Here is a 12,818-nt window from a genome sequence, read left to right on the forward strand (position 1 = left end):
CAATGTTATACCATGGCAGAAAACAAAGAAAAACCTCAGAAATATTGAGAAGATTCGGTTATATGCCGAAAATATATGTTAAATACGGTTATATATGTTAAACATATGCCATGCAAATGGCATATATTTGACATATATAATTGATATTGTTAGTCATACTGGTTTAATACATTTGAAGTGATATTCCATTGACATAAATGTGAAGAAAGAGCAACATACGGTATAATGGATGACATTGGGAGATTTGCCTATGACGTGGTCCTCTGGTAGAGGGGTGTCTCTCTTCCTCCTCCAGTGAGACTGAGGCATGCTGCTGCTCGGCCACTCTTGCATCTGCCGCAAGAATTCTTCATCAAGTTCTTCTAGGGATGCTTGCTTGAGGGACCGCTTGTGGTAGAGTTGTGGGAGGTGAAGACCCCCGGGAGTGTCCACCAGGTGGGAGTGCAGGGGCGGCTCCTCCATGGCCTCCTCCGGGACGACGTACTCCTCCTGCTCCAAGCTCCTCTCCTTCACAGGCTGAGGCACACCATATATTACTCTCGTTGGCAATCCTGCACTCTATTGTATGTTTAGTGAAGTGAAGTTTAGTTACTCGGCATGTTTAGTGAAGAACACAAGGGTCAATACAATTTAAAACAATGAAATATAGATCTGTCGCTTAAGCTAGCGTATTAAACTAAAGAGTAGAAATGTGTGAAGTTATTCCCTGGTGTGAAAGGCACGACACAGGTGAGAAAGGAGCAAGTAGTCAACTCGTGCCACTGTCTTGTAAGACACATGTTTAGCGGCGTCACGACAGCTTGTGTGGGCCGATAACTCTACCCCAGACAACCTCTCATTATAAATAACAGTATCTATAGCAATTGTTGATGGATTGTACACAATATAGATTGTTGCACCAAAAAAACAAGTTTATGTTTTGTATAGCGTCCCAAAAAGAAAACAACCAAATCTATCTTTTCGTAGGCTAAATTAGGATCAAAATATCGTGTTTATTAGGCACAGGATTCCTTATTTCAGCCTCTTTTGGGGTAAATGTATCGTTAGTCTTTAATTTTACTTATGGTCATTACAATTATAATAGCATAAAGCATGAAGGTTATCTGTGGGTTGAGCGGTCCGTATATGTACATTCTCTCCGTAGTGGTTGTAAACAGCATCATTGGTGGAGGATACACACCAGCTGGAGAAGATAGTCAAGCCAAGATCTTCAGCACCAGCAGACATGTGCTTACATGAGTGGTAAGAGGTCATAAGATGAAGCCACAGCACACCACGGGACCTGCTAGAGGAAGAGAGATACGTCCCTCATGCTCCTCCAAGGTCAATCTCCAGAATATTGGTTGCAAGGGGTTGTATTATGAGTGGTGGGTGGGTGAGGGGAGCAGGGTGGGCTGTGTGTTGGTCGGGAGGTGGGTGGGGGGGAGCAGGTTGGGCGGTGTGTTGGTCGGGTGGGGGGTGCAGGGTGGGCAGTGTGTTGATCGGGTGGTGGGTGGGGGGGAGCAGGGTGGGCGGTGTGTTGGTCGGGGGGTGGGTGGGGGGGAGCAGGGTGGGCGGTGTGTTGGTCGGGAGGTGGGTGGGGGAGCAGGTTGAACGGTGTGTTGATCGGGTGGTGGGTGGGGGAGCAGGTTGGGCGGTGTGTTGGTCAGGTGGGGGGTGCAGGGTGGGCGGTGTGTTGGTCGGGTGGTGGTGGGGGGAGGGGGGGGGAGAGCAGGGTGGGCGGTGTGTTGGTCGGGTGGTGGGTGGGGGTACAGAGTGGGCGGTGTGTGTTTACTAGTTGTGTTTTTACGGGGGTTGAGCTTTGCTCTTTCGGCCCGCCTCTCAACTGTCAATGAACTGTTTACTAACTACTTTTTTTTTTTCACACCCCACACACACACACCTCAGGAAGCAGCCCGTGACAGCTGACTAACTCCCAGGTACCTATTTACTGCTAGGTAACAGGGGCACTTAGGGTGAAAGAAACTTTGCCCATTTGTTTCTGCCTCGTGCGGGAATCGAACCCGCGCCACAGAATTACGAGCCCTGCGCGCTATCCACCAGGCTACGAGGCCCCTAGGCCTCGTGTGTTGGTCGGGTGGTGGGTGGGGGGAGCATGGTGGGCGGTGTGTTGGTCGGGTGGTGGGTGGGGGGGGGGGGGAGAGCAGGGTGGGCGGTGTGTTGGTCGGGTTTTGGCATTTTTTTTTAGTACAGAGGATGGAGTGGCACAAGTGAAGGTAAAGTTTAGAAATGAGAAATACAGTGAGTTATGACAGAAGGTGGGTGGTTAGGTTAGGGCTTTATAGGTTAGGTTAGGGCTAACCTAACCTAACCTATAAAGATAGGTTAGGTAGGGTTGGTTAGGTTCGGTCATATATCTACGTTAATTTTAACTCCAATAAAAAAAATTGACCTCATACATAATGAAATGGTTAGCTTTATCATTTAATAAGAAAAAAATTAGAGAAAATATATTAATTCAGGAAAACTTGGCTTATTAGGCAAAACGGGCCTTGCATAGTAGGCCTGAGAAGTGCGTTCTGGCTACTAGGTACGACATATATATATATATATATATATATATATATATATATATATATATATATATATATATATATATATATATATATATATATATATTATATATATATATATATATAATATGTGTGTGTGTATATATGTATGTATATGTATAAAGTATATGTGGAAGCTGATCAGAATTACATTTCACCTTTGTAAATGCACATTAATGACACTATGTAAAAGACACATCGAACAAATGAACAAATCTACAAGGGCCGTGATGAGGATTCGAACCTGCGTCCGGGAGCATCCCAGACACTGCCTTAATCGACTGAGCTACGACAGAGTGTATGTGTATGTATGGACAGGGTTAGAAATTTGTTAAACATATAGTTCAGGGATTTATTGGTTCAGGGATTAACTGGCCCTCCCATTGCCATGTTGTCAGTTATGTAGTAATTGAACTTTAGCTTTGATGTCCAAAGGGATTGGAAAGGATAGGGGAGGTAGAGGGATGGGGAGATGAAATTCAGGAAGAGGATGCGGGTGTAGAGAGAGAGGAGGTTTGAAAGTTTGGTGGCCTGTCCACCATGGGTTGACATATGTGTATGTGTCGTTTGTTTGCGTATGTGTTATGTTGGGTTGTCAGTACATTGGCTGGGGGGGCTAGTGTTTGTGATCTTGTTGGTGTCCTAAAACACTAGAGCCGATGGAGTTGGCTGAAGGAGGCTAATCTTAGCAACATCAGGGTAGTTACACTTCTGATACCACGACAAAGGGTTTTTTGGTTTTATATTTTTTTGTAGTAGTTTTATTTATTTACTTATTTTTTTTTATTTATTTATTATTTTTTTATGTATTTATTTTTTATGTATTTTTTTCTTTATTCTTCATTTGGTGTAGATCGGGTCCGGGATGGGCCACTCATCTGGGTCGTCTGGCAGGCCGCTTAGTATTTGAGGTCTTGGAAAGGCCTGGTCATGGATGGGTCTGATCACTTTTTGTTGGAGAGTGATTCTTGTGGTTCTGTGTGGTGGTTCGTGGATCTCGTAGTCGCTGGTGGTGTTTACTGCTACGTAGGGATCTTCGGGGTCTGGGACATACATGTTCTTCATGCGGTACAGCTGTCTTCTGGCCAGGTAGCTGAGCCTGATGTTCATTGGCTTCATGTTGAGCGTCTCAAGGATTTGGTCAGTTCTTACCCTGTCCATCAGTGTCAGGCCCTCCGCAAAGCGAAGTGCTTTATTTTGTACCCGCTATATCTTCAGCATGTTGGATTTGTGTTGGTGAGGTTCAGGGGAACGTAAGGGTATTCCAGGTTAGGCCTTATGATCATTCTGTACAGGTGGAGCTTGATGTGGGATGGGGCTTGCTTGAAACGGAAGAGCCTCGCCAGTGAACCCTGGGCCAACGCTGTCTTCTGGGATACGAACTGGGAGGAGTTGAGTAGCCTTCAACTTGTATCCGAGCACTGTGTTGGAGTTTGAGATGGCTATGGGTTCACCCCTGATTCTTATCCCCCCCTCATTTTTGATTGAGAAAGCCATACAGCCGACAGTGCTTAATTGGATCTTTTCTGGGTTAGTGGTGATTCTCCATTTCCTTTCCCAGTTAGCAGTCCTGGCTAGTTCTACGTTTGCCTTACGGGTTACAGTTGCATGCTGGGCTGCTTGGCTGCTAGGGTTAGATGTTATTACGTGTGTTACGTCGTCCGCAAACTGCACGATAATGGTGTCCCTATACTCTGGTTGGGGCAGGTCGTTTACAAAGATGTTGAAGAGAACCGGGCTCAAGCATGATCCTTGGGCTGTTGGGGTGAAGGCTGCGGCCTCTTTCGCCTTGAAGCTGGGGGTAACTTGCCTATTCTTTAGGAAATTTCTGATCAGCCTGAGGAGGGTCCAGTTTTGCGCTGGTAAGTCTGCTAATTTGTACACACGACCATCATGCCACAGGCTGTCGAAGGCCTTGTGTACGTCCCTCGTCGCAATCAAAGCTACCTAGTTTTGCTTGCAAATTGAGCTTACGGCGTCGTAGATGATGTTTATTGCGTGCTGGGTTGATCTATGTGCTCGAAAGCCAAACTGTTTTTCTGTGAAGAGGTTGTTGTACTCCATGTAGTAGTTAAGACGGTTTGACATGATTTTTTCAAAGCACTTGCCTGTTGTGTCTAAGAGGGAGATTGGACGGTAGTTGCCAGGTTGGTGGGGGTCTTTCTTGGTTTTGGGAATGAATATCATCTTTATATCATTTAACCCTTGTGTTAAATAGCCTGTCTTTATCAACCCTGTCGATTCCCTTGAGAATCTTGAATGTGGTGATCATGTCCCCCCTAACTCTTCTGTCTTCCAACGAAGTGAGGTTCAATTCCCGTAGTCTCTCCTCGTAGTTCATACCTCTCAGCTCGGGTACTAGTCTGGTGGCAAACCTTTGAACCTTTTCCAGTTTAGTCTTATGCTTGACTAGATATGGACTCCATGCTGGAGCCGCATACTCCAGGATTGGTCTGACATATGTGGTATATAATGTTCTGAAAGATTCCTTACACAAGTTTCTAAAGGCCGTTCTTATGTTAGCCAACCTGGCATATGCTGCTGATGTTATCCTCCTGATATGAGCTTCAGGGGACAGGTCTGGCGTGATATCAACCCCCAGGTCTTTCTCTCTCTCTGACTCTTGAAGTATTTCATCTCCCAAGTGATACCTTGTATCTGGTCTCCTGCTTCCTACCCCTATCTTCATTACATTACATTTGCTTGGGTTAAACTCTAATAGCCATTTGTTCGACCATTCCTGCAGTTTGTCCAGGTCTTCTTGAAGCCTCAAGCTGTCCTCCTCTGTCTTAATCCTTCTCATAATTTTGGCGTCGTCAGCAAACATTGAGAGGAATGAGTATATACCCTCTGGGAGATCATTTACGTATATCAAAAAAAGGATAGGTCCAACCACAGAGCCCTTTGGGACTCCACTGGTGACTTCACGCCATTCTGAGGTCTCACCCCTCACTATAACTCTCTGCTTCCTATTGCTTAGGTACTCCCTTATCCACTGGAGCGCCCTACCAGTTACTCCTGCCTGTTTCTCCAGCTTATGCATCAACCTTTTATGGGGTACTGTGTCAAAGGCTTTCCGACAGTCCAAAAAAATGCAGTCTTCTCTTTCTTGCTTAATCTTTGTCACCTGATCGTAGAGTTCTATCAAGCCTGTAAGGCAAGATTTACCCTCCCTGAACCCATGTTGATGGGTTGTCACAAAGTGTGTGTATGTGTGTGTGTGTGTGTGTGTGTGTGTGTGTGTGTGTGTGTGTGTGTGTGTGTGTGTGTATGTGTGTGTGTGTGTGTACTCACCTAGTTGTACTCACCTAGTTGTGTTTGCGGGGGTTGAGCTCTGGCTCTTTGGTTCCGCCTCTCAACCGTCAATCAACTGATGTACATATTCCTGAGCCTACTGGGCTCTGTCATATTGTAACAAACTAGGTTTGTTGTAAGACTTATCCAGAATGTTTTATCTACAAGGGAGAATGGGCAGCTGGACCCACGTGGTGACCCCGGGAGCAGCCCCTGAGGGAATTGGCGGTGAAGATAATTGACGCCTTTGTTCACAAGTTTCGTATAATGAATCATTCTATAGTATTCAGTAATTTAGAGAAATTAGCCTTCATTCATATTGTATTCAAATTGTATTGTATAGTATTACTGTTTAGTATATCGAGAGTATTCTAATTATTAGAAGAATGAGTTAAGTCACCATCAGTGACGTCACGAGCCAGAACTAGGCCGTATAGCGGAGTGACCTGGCGGTCACAGGTCACCAGTTTCCATGTCCTCTATTTCTCAAAGGTCAAATAGCCATTTTGTGATCGGGAATAGCTCTTCCTTAAGATGCTTGTGTAATTTACCTTCAGTTAACTTCAGTTAAAATAATTCAACCAATCTGGATCATTCAGTGCAACAGAGGTTAATTGTTAAACTTAAGCCTTGCAAGTAACTTAGATACTAGGCGCAACAATACAATGCTCTGGTCTGGGGAAGACCAGACGAGCAGAAACAGTGTGGGAAGAGGAGCAACTCGGGCAAGGTGGCCTCCATCATCGGCCTCAAGACAGCACAAACATCTAGCTGGTCTATAGAAGGTAAAGTTGCTCAGAGGTCTAGATAGGGAATAGGTCAACTCATTGCCTCAAATGTAAAGTCAGGGAGTGTTAATTGACAGGGAGTGCCAGTTATTTAGAGTTTGCTTAATTTTTAATAAATTGATTAGTTAGTAATGTGCATTTTCATTAATTCCATGTGTGTGTTATATTTATGTGAATTGGTCCTTGTCACGTGGTCCCCACGACGCCGAGTTGAATTGGGCGCCGATTCTAACACCGAATCGGAATTCATCATTCCCGTTGATTTTTAGTTAAGTCTACACTTAAGATCCAAGGTTATATGTTACTAGTGGGGATCAAGCCCCAAGGTTGATTGATTGGCATGATCGATCCAGACCTCGATCATTGCTCAGTGTTACTGGTCTGGTGGTGGCGGCGAAGGCGATTCTAGAGCTTTGCTAAAGCCTATTTCACGTCATACGGGTTGTAGAATCATAAGTCGGTCAATCGTCTTAAGACCACGTGGCGTGGAGTCGGCTCAAGTAAATGTTTTGGAGTCCCTTGGTAGAGAGAACAAAGTTAAAATACGGGCAGAGAGAAAGAAAGGGGGACAGAGAACACAAGAACCCCCTCCCCCCCGTGTTACAATATCTACATTTGAAACTGTGTATGGAGTCAGCCTCCACCACATCACTTCCTAGTGCATTCCATTTACTAACTACTATGACACTGAAAAAGTTCTTTCTAATGGTCTCTGTGGCTCATTTGGGTACTCAGCTTCCACCTGTGTCCCCTTGTGCGTGTGCCACCCGTGTTAAATAATCCATCCTTGTCCACCCTGTCAATTCCCCTGAGAATTTTGTATGTGGTGATCATGTCCCCCCTAGCTCTTCTGTCTTCCAGCGACGTGTGGTGCAGTTCACGTAGTCTGTCCTCATAACTCATGCCTCTTAGTTCTGGGACTAAACTAGTGGCATACCTCTGAACTTTTTCCAGCTTCGTCTTGTGCTTGACTAGGTACGGACTCCAAGCTGGAGCCGCATACTCCAGGATTGGCCTTACATATGTGGTATACAAGGCTCTGAAGGATTCCTTACACAGGTTTCTGAAAGCAGTTCTGATGTTAGCCAGCCTCGCATAGGCCGCTGATGTTATTCTTTTGATGTGGGCTTCAGGAGACAGGTTTGTTGTGATATCAACTCCCAGATCTTTCTCTCTGGCTCTGCAATACTGTGTGTGTTTACTAGTTGTGTGTTTACTAGTTGTGTTTTTGCGGGGGTTGAGCTTTGCTCTTTCGGCCCGCCTCTCAACTGTCAATCAACTGTTTACTAACTACTTTTTTTTTTTTTTTTTTTTTTCTTCACACCACACACACACACACCCCAGGAAGCAGCCCGTGACAGCTGACTAACTCCCAGGTACCTATTTACTGCTAGGTAACAGGGGCACTTAGGGTGAAAGAAACTTTTGCCCATTTGTTTCTGCCTCGTGCGGGAATCGAACCCGCGCCACAGAATTACGAGTCCTGCGCGCTATCCACCAGGCTACGAGGCCCCCTTAGTGTGTGTGTGTGTGTGTGTGTGTGTGTGTATTTACTATTTGCATCTTTACTCTTTGTATCTGGAGAATCGAGCAATTTGTTCTTGGACCCCGTCTTTCTAACCACTTTATTTTTCCTCTGTCATGTCTACTACATACATTTCTCTCTAAAAATGGTTGAAATTGGGTCATTCGTCGTCATGACCTCATATTATCCTTGTATCGACCTCTGTATATGGGATTATGCCTATCCATCCCTCACGTAGGTAGCCTTTGAGGGATAATATACACAACATACAAATTGGAGAATTGTTTTGTGAGAAAATAAGAGTGGGCAAGAGTGACACTGGTGTAGTGACAAGTGTGAGGGGATGGTTGAGTAGCGTACGAGGACTCACGTGTGAGATTGTCCAGTAAACCCCTGAACAATATGTTCAACACATCTTTAACCCTGTCTTTAACCCTTTAATCCTGTCCAGAAGAAAATGTATATGTGCTGGTTAGCATTGTAAATGTCTGGCCACGTCTGTGGTAGAAAAAAACTCACGTTTGAGAAGGCGTGCTTGAGTATGTGGTTAGTGCCGTTGTAGACGACGCAGGAGGTGGCTGGGGGCTGGATGAACCCAATTGCCAGCGTGAAGAGGATCCACGACCCCACCGAGCACAGCAGCATCAACTTCCCCTTCTTGAACCTAAGGAGACACAAACACTAATATAAACTCCTTACTACTGAAGTCTCGGGGGTAATAACATCTCATTAACTCGGACCATCGGGGGATTGAACTCGGAACTATAAAATACAAGGCTCTGCAATACCAAAAACAACAAAAATATAGGAGAGGATGTTTACAATAGCAAAGACTGGGAAAGTGCAAGACTATAGCTGAGTAAGCTAACCACTTCTTTAACGGGGCCATTAGTGAGAGCATCCAGGCCGGCGTGCCGTGCTGGACGCTTGGCATCTTAAACGTCTAATTTAAATCCCTAATAACACGGGAGATTGAAATGTTGTTACCAGTGTTACGGAGGACTCTAATATCTGTCTGTCTGTATAAATATTGAAATACCGGCAGCAGAAGGCTACCGTCATCTTGACAGCCCACAAAATCGGTATGTTCCAGACTGTGCCGCATGTAACTGTGTCAGACTAGAGCACTTGTCAGTGTGTCAGGCTAGAGCACTTGTCAGTGTGTCAGGCTAGAGCACTTGTCAGTATGTCAGGCTAGGGCACTTGTCAGTGTGTCAGGCTAGGGCACTTGTCAGTATGTCAGGCTAGGGCACTTGTCAGTGTGTCAGGCTAGGGCACTTGTCAGTATGTCAGGCTAGGGCACTTGTCAGTGTGTCAGGCTAGGGCACTTGTCAGTGTATCAGGCTAGAGCACTTGTCAGTGTGTCAGGCTAGGGCACTTGTCAGTATGTCAGGCTAGGGCACTTGTCAGTGTATCAGGCTAGAGCACTTGTCAGTATGTCAGGCTAGGGCACTTGTCAGTGTATCAGGCTAGAGCACTTGTCAGTGTGTCAGGCTAGGGCACTTGTCAGTATGTCAGGCTAGGGCACTTGTCAGTATGTCAGGCTAGAGCACTTGTCAGTATGTCAGGCTAGGGCACTTGTCAGTGTATCAGGCTAGAGCACTTGTCAGTATGTCAGGCTAGGGCACTTGTCAGTGTATCAGGCTAGAGCACTTGTCAGTATGTCAGGCTAGGGCACTTGTCAGTATGTCAGGCTAGGGCACTTGTCAGTGTATCAGGCTAGAGCACTTGTCAGTATGTCAGGCTAGGGCACTTGTCAGTGTGTCAGGCTAGGGCACTTGTCAGTATGTCAGGCTAGGGCACTTGTCAGTGTGTCAGGCTAGGCCACTTGTCAGTATGTCAGGCTAGGCCACTTGTCAGTATGCCAGGCTAGGGCACTTGTCAGTGTATCAGGCTAGGGCACTTGTCAGTATGTCAGGCTAGGGCACTTGTCAGTGTGTCAGGCTAGGCCACTTGTCAGTATGTCAGGCTAGGCCACTTGTCAGTATGTCAGGCTAGGGCACTTGGCAGTATGTCAGGCTAGGGCACTTGTCAGTATGTCAGGCTAGGGCACTTGTCAGTATGTCAGGCTAGAGCACTTGTCAGTGTGTCAGGCTAGAGCACTTGTCAGTATGTCAGGCTAGAGCACTTGTCAGTATGTCAGGCTAGGGCACTTGTCAGTATGTCAGGCTAGGGCATTTGTCAGTATCTCAGGCTAGAGCACTTGTCAGTGTGTCAGGCTAGGGCACTTGTCAGTATGTCAGGCTAGAGCACTTGTCAGTGTGTCAGGCTAGAGCACTTGTCAGTGTGTCAGGCTAGGGCACTTGTCAGCATGTCAGGCTAGGGCTCTTGTCAGTGTGTCAGGCTAGAGCACTTGTCAGTATGTCAGGCTAGGGCACTTGTCAGTATGTCAGGCTAGGGCACTTGTCAGTGTGTCAGGCTAGGCCACTTGTCAGTATGTCAGGCTAGAGCACTTGTCAGTATGTCAGGCTAGAGCACTTGTCAGTGTATCAGGCTAGAGCACTTGTCAGTATGTCAGGCTAGGGCACTTGTCAGTGTGTCAGGCTAGGGCACTTGTCAGTATGTCAGGCTAGGGCACTTGTCAGTGTGTCAGGCTAGGCCACTTGTCAGTATGTCAGGCTAGGCCACTTGTCAGTATGCCAGGCTAGGGCACTTGTCAGTGTATCAGGCTAGGGCACTTGTCAGTATGTCAGGCTAGGGCACTTGTCAGTGTGTCAGGCTAGGCCACTTGTCAGTATGTCAGGCTAGGCCACTTGTCAGTATGTCAGGCTAGGGCACTTGGCAGTATGTCAGGCTAGGGCACTTGTCAGTATGTCAGGCTAGGGCACTTGTCAGTATGTCAGGCTAGAGCACTTGTCAGTGTGTCAGGCTAGAGCACTTGTCAGTATGTCAGGCTAGAGCACTTGTCAGTATGTCAGGCTAGGGCACTTGTCAGTATGTCAGGCTAGGGCATTTGTCAGTATCTCAGGCTAGAGCACTTGTCAGTGTGTCAGGCTAGGGCACTTGTCAGTATGTCAGGCTAGAGCACTTGTCAGTGTGTCAGGCTAGAGCACTTGTCAGTGTGTCAGGCTAGGGCACTTGTCAGTATGTCAGGCTAGGGCTCTTGTCAGTGTGTCAGGCTAGAGCACTTGTCAGTATGTCAGGCTAGGGCACTTGTCAGTATGTCAGGCTAGGGCACTTGTCAGTGTGTCAGGCTAGGCCACTTGTCAGTATGTCAGGCTAGAGCACTTGTCAGTATGTCAGGCTAGAGCACTTGTCAGTGTGTCAGGCTAGAGCACTTGTCAGTATGTCAGGCTAGGGCACTTGTCAGTATGTCAGGCTAGGGCACTTGTCAGTGTATCAGGCTAGAGCACTTGTCAGTATGTCAGGCTAGAGCACTTGTCAGTGTGTCAGGCTAGAGCACTTGTCAGTATGTCAGGCTAGGGCACTTGTCAGTATGTCAGGCTAGGGCACTTGTCAGTGTATCAGGCTAGAGCACTTGTCAGTATGTCAGGCTAGGGCACTTGTCAGTGTGTCAGGCTAGGGCACTTGTCAGTGTATCAGGCTAGAGCACTTGTCAGTATGTCAGGCTAGGGCACTTGTCAGTGTGTCAGGCTAGATCACTTGTCAGTATGTCAGGCTAGAGCACTTGTCAGTGTGTCAGGCTAGAGCACTTGTCAGTGTGTCAGGGTAGAGCACTTGTCAGTGTGTCAGGGTAGAGCACTTGTCAGTGTGTCAGGCTAGAGCACTTGTCAGTGTGTCAGGCTAGAGCACTTGTCAGTGTGTCAGACTAGGCCACTGAAGATGGAGTATGTTCAAGGAAGCAACACTGAAGGACCCACCAGCTGCCAACACCAAGGGTGCAAACACTATTGAAAATTATCCAAGGAAATAAAAAACAGAGATAAAACATATATGCATTGATGGCAAGATGCGAGAAATTATCTTGTAATAATTGTTTGGAGTAATAACTAGCTAGCTAGCTAGAAATAGCTAGCTACCTAGAAATGCCTAGTGATATTAACCGCGAGAATTGGAATTGGAGACGTGATAAACCTACTAGCAAAGGGAATCGAGAGACAGCCTTCCTATCTAGTTGAATTGATTTATATAAATCAATTCAATTATTTACGTTATTACGTAATATCAATTAAATTATATCAATTAAATATTATAATATAAATTAAATATAATTGATAATTATATCAATTAAATTACGTGGTAGGCCTAAGGCCTACCACGTAACGGAATCAATTGATAGGCTTAATCTATAGCAGAACCGAGTACTACGGCTAATTGCTAGTATATGGAGTCACAGGCCTACTAGCTAGGATTTGGAGTCATAGGCCTTCTAGCTAGGGCATGGAGTGATAGGCCTACTAGTTTGGATATAGTGATAATCCTACTAGCTATGATATGGAGTGATGGGCCTACTAACTACGATATGGAGCCAAGAGCCTACTAGCTAGGATATGGAGCCAAGAGCCTACTAGATAGGATATGGAGTCACCAGCCTACTAGATAGGATATGGAGGCAAGAGCCTACTAGATAGGATATGGAGTCACCATCCTACTAGATAGGATATGGAGTCACGAGCCTACTAGCTAGGATATGGAGCCACGAGCCTACTAGATAGGACATGGAGTCACCAGCCTACTAGATAGGATATGGAGTCACCA

General features: G+C 46.1%; 1 protein-coding gene across 1 annotated transcript in view; it reads right to left on the reverse strand.

Moving 5' to 3' along the window:
- Window positions 1-12,818, reverse strand: part of jef (major facilitator superfamily domain-containing protein 6 jef) — a 41,512-nt gene that overhangs the window by 27,275 nt on the left and 1,419 nt on the right. Inside the window, exons 2-3 of the mRNA XM_045757705.2 lie at window positions 8,679-8,823; window positions 220-516 (exon numbers count right to left, since the gene is read on the reverse strand). Of these exons, the coding sequence (XP_045613661.1) occupies window positions 220-516; window positions 8,679-8,823 (442 nt within the window). The remainder of the gene's footprint in view (window positions 1-219; window positions 517-8,678; window positions 8,824-12,818) is intronic.

This window comes from Procambarus clarkii, chromosome 67, assembly GCF_040958095.1.
Source record: "Procambarus clarkii isolate CNS0578487 chromosome 67, FALCON_Pclarkii_2.0, whole genome shotgun sequence".
NCBI classification, from domain to species: domain Eukaryota; kingdom Metazoa; phylum Arthropoda; class Malacostraca; order Decapoda; family Cambaridae; genus Procambarus; species Procambarus clarkii.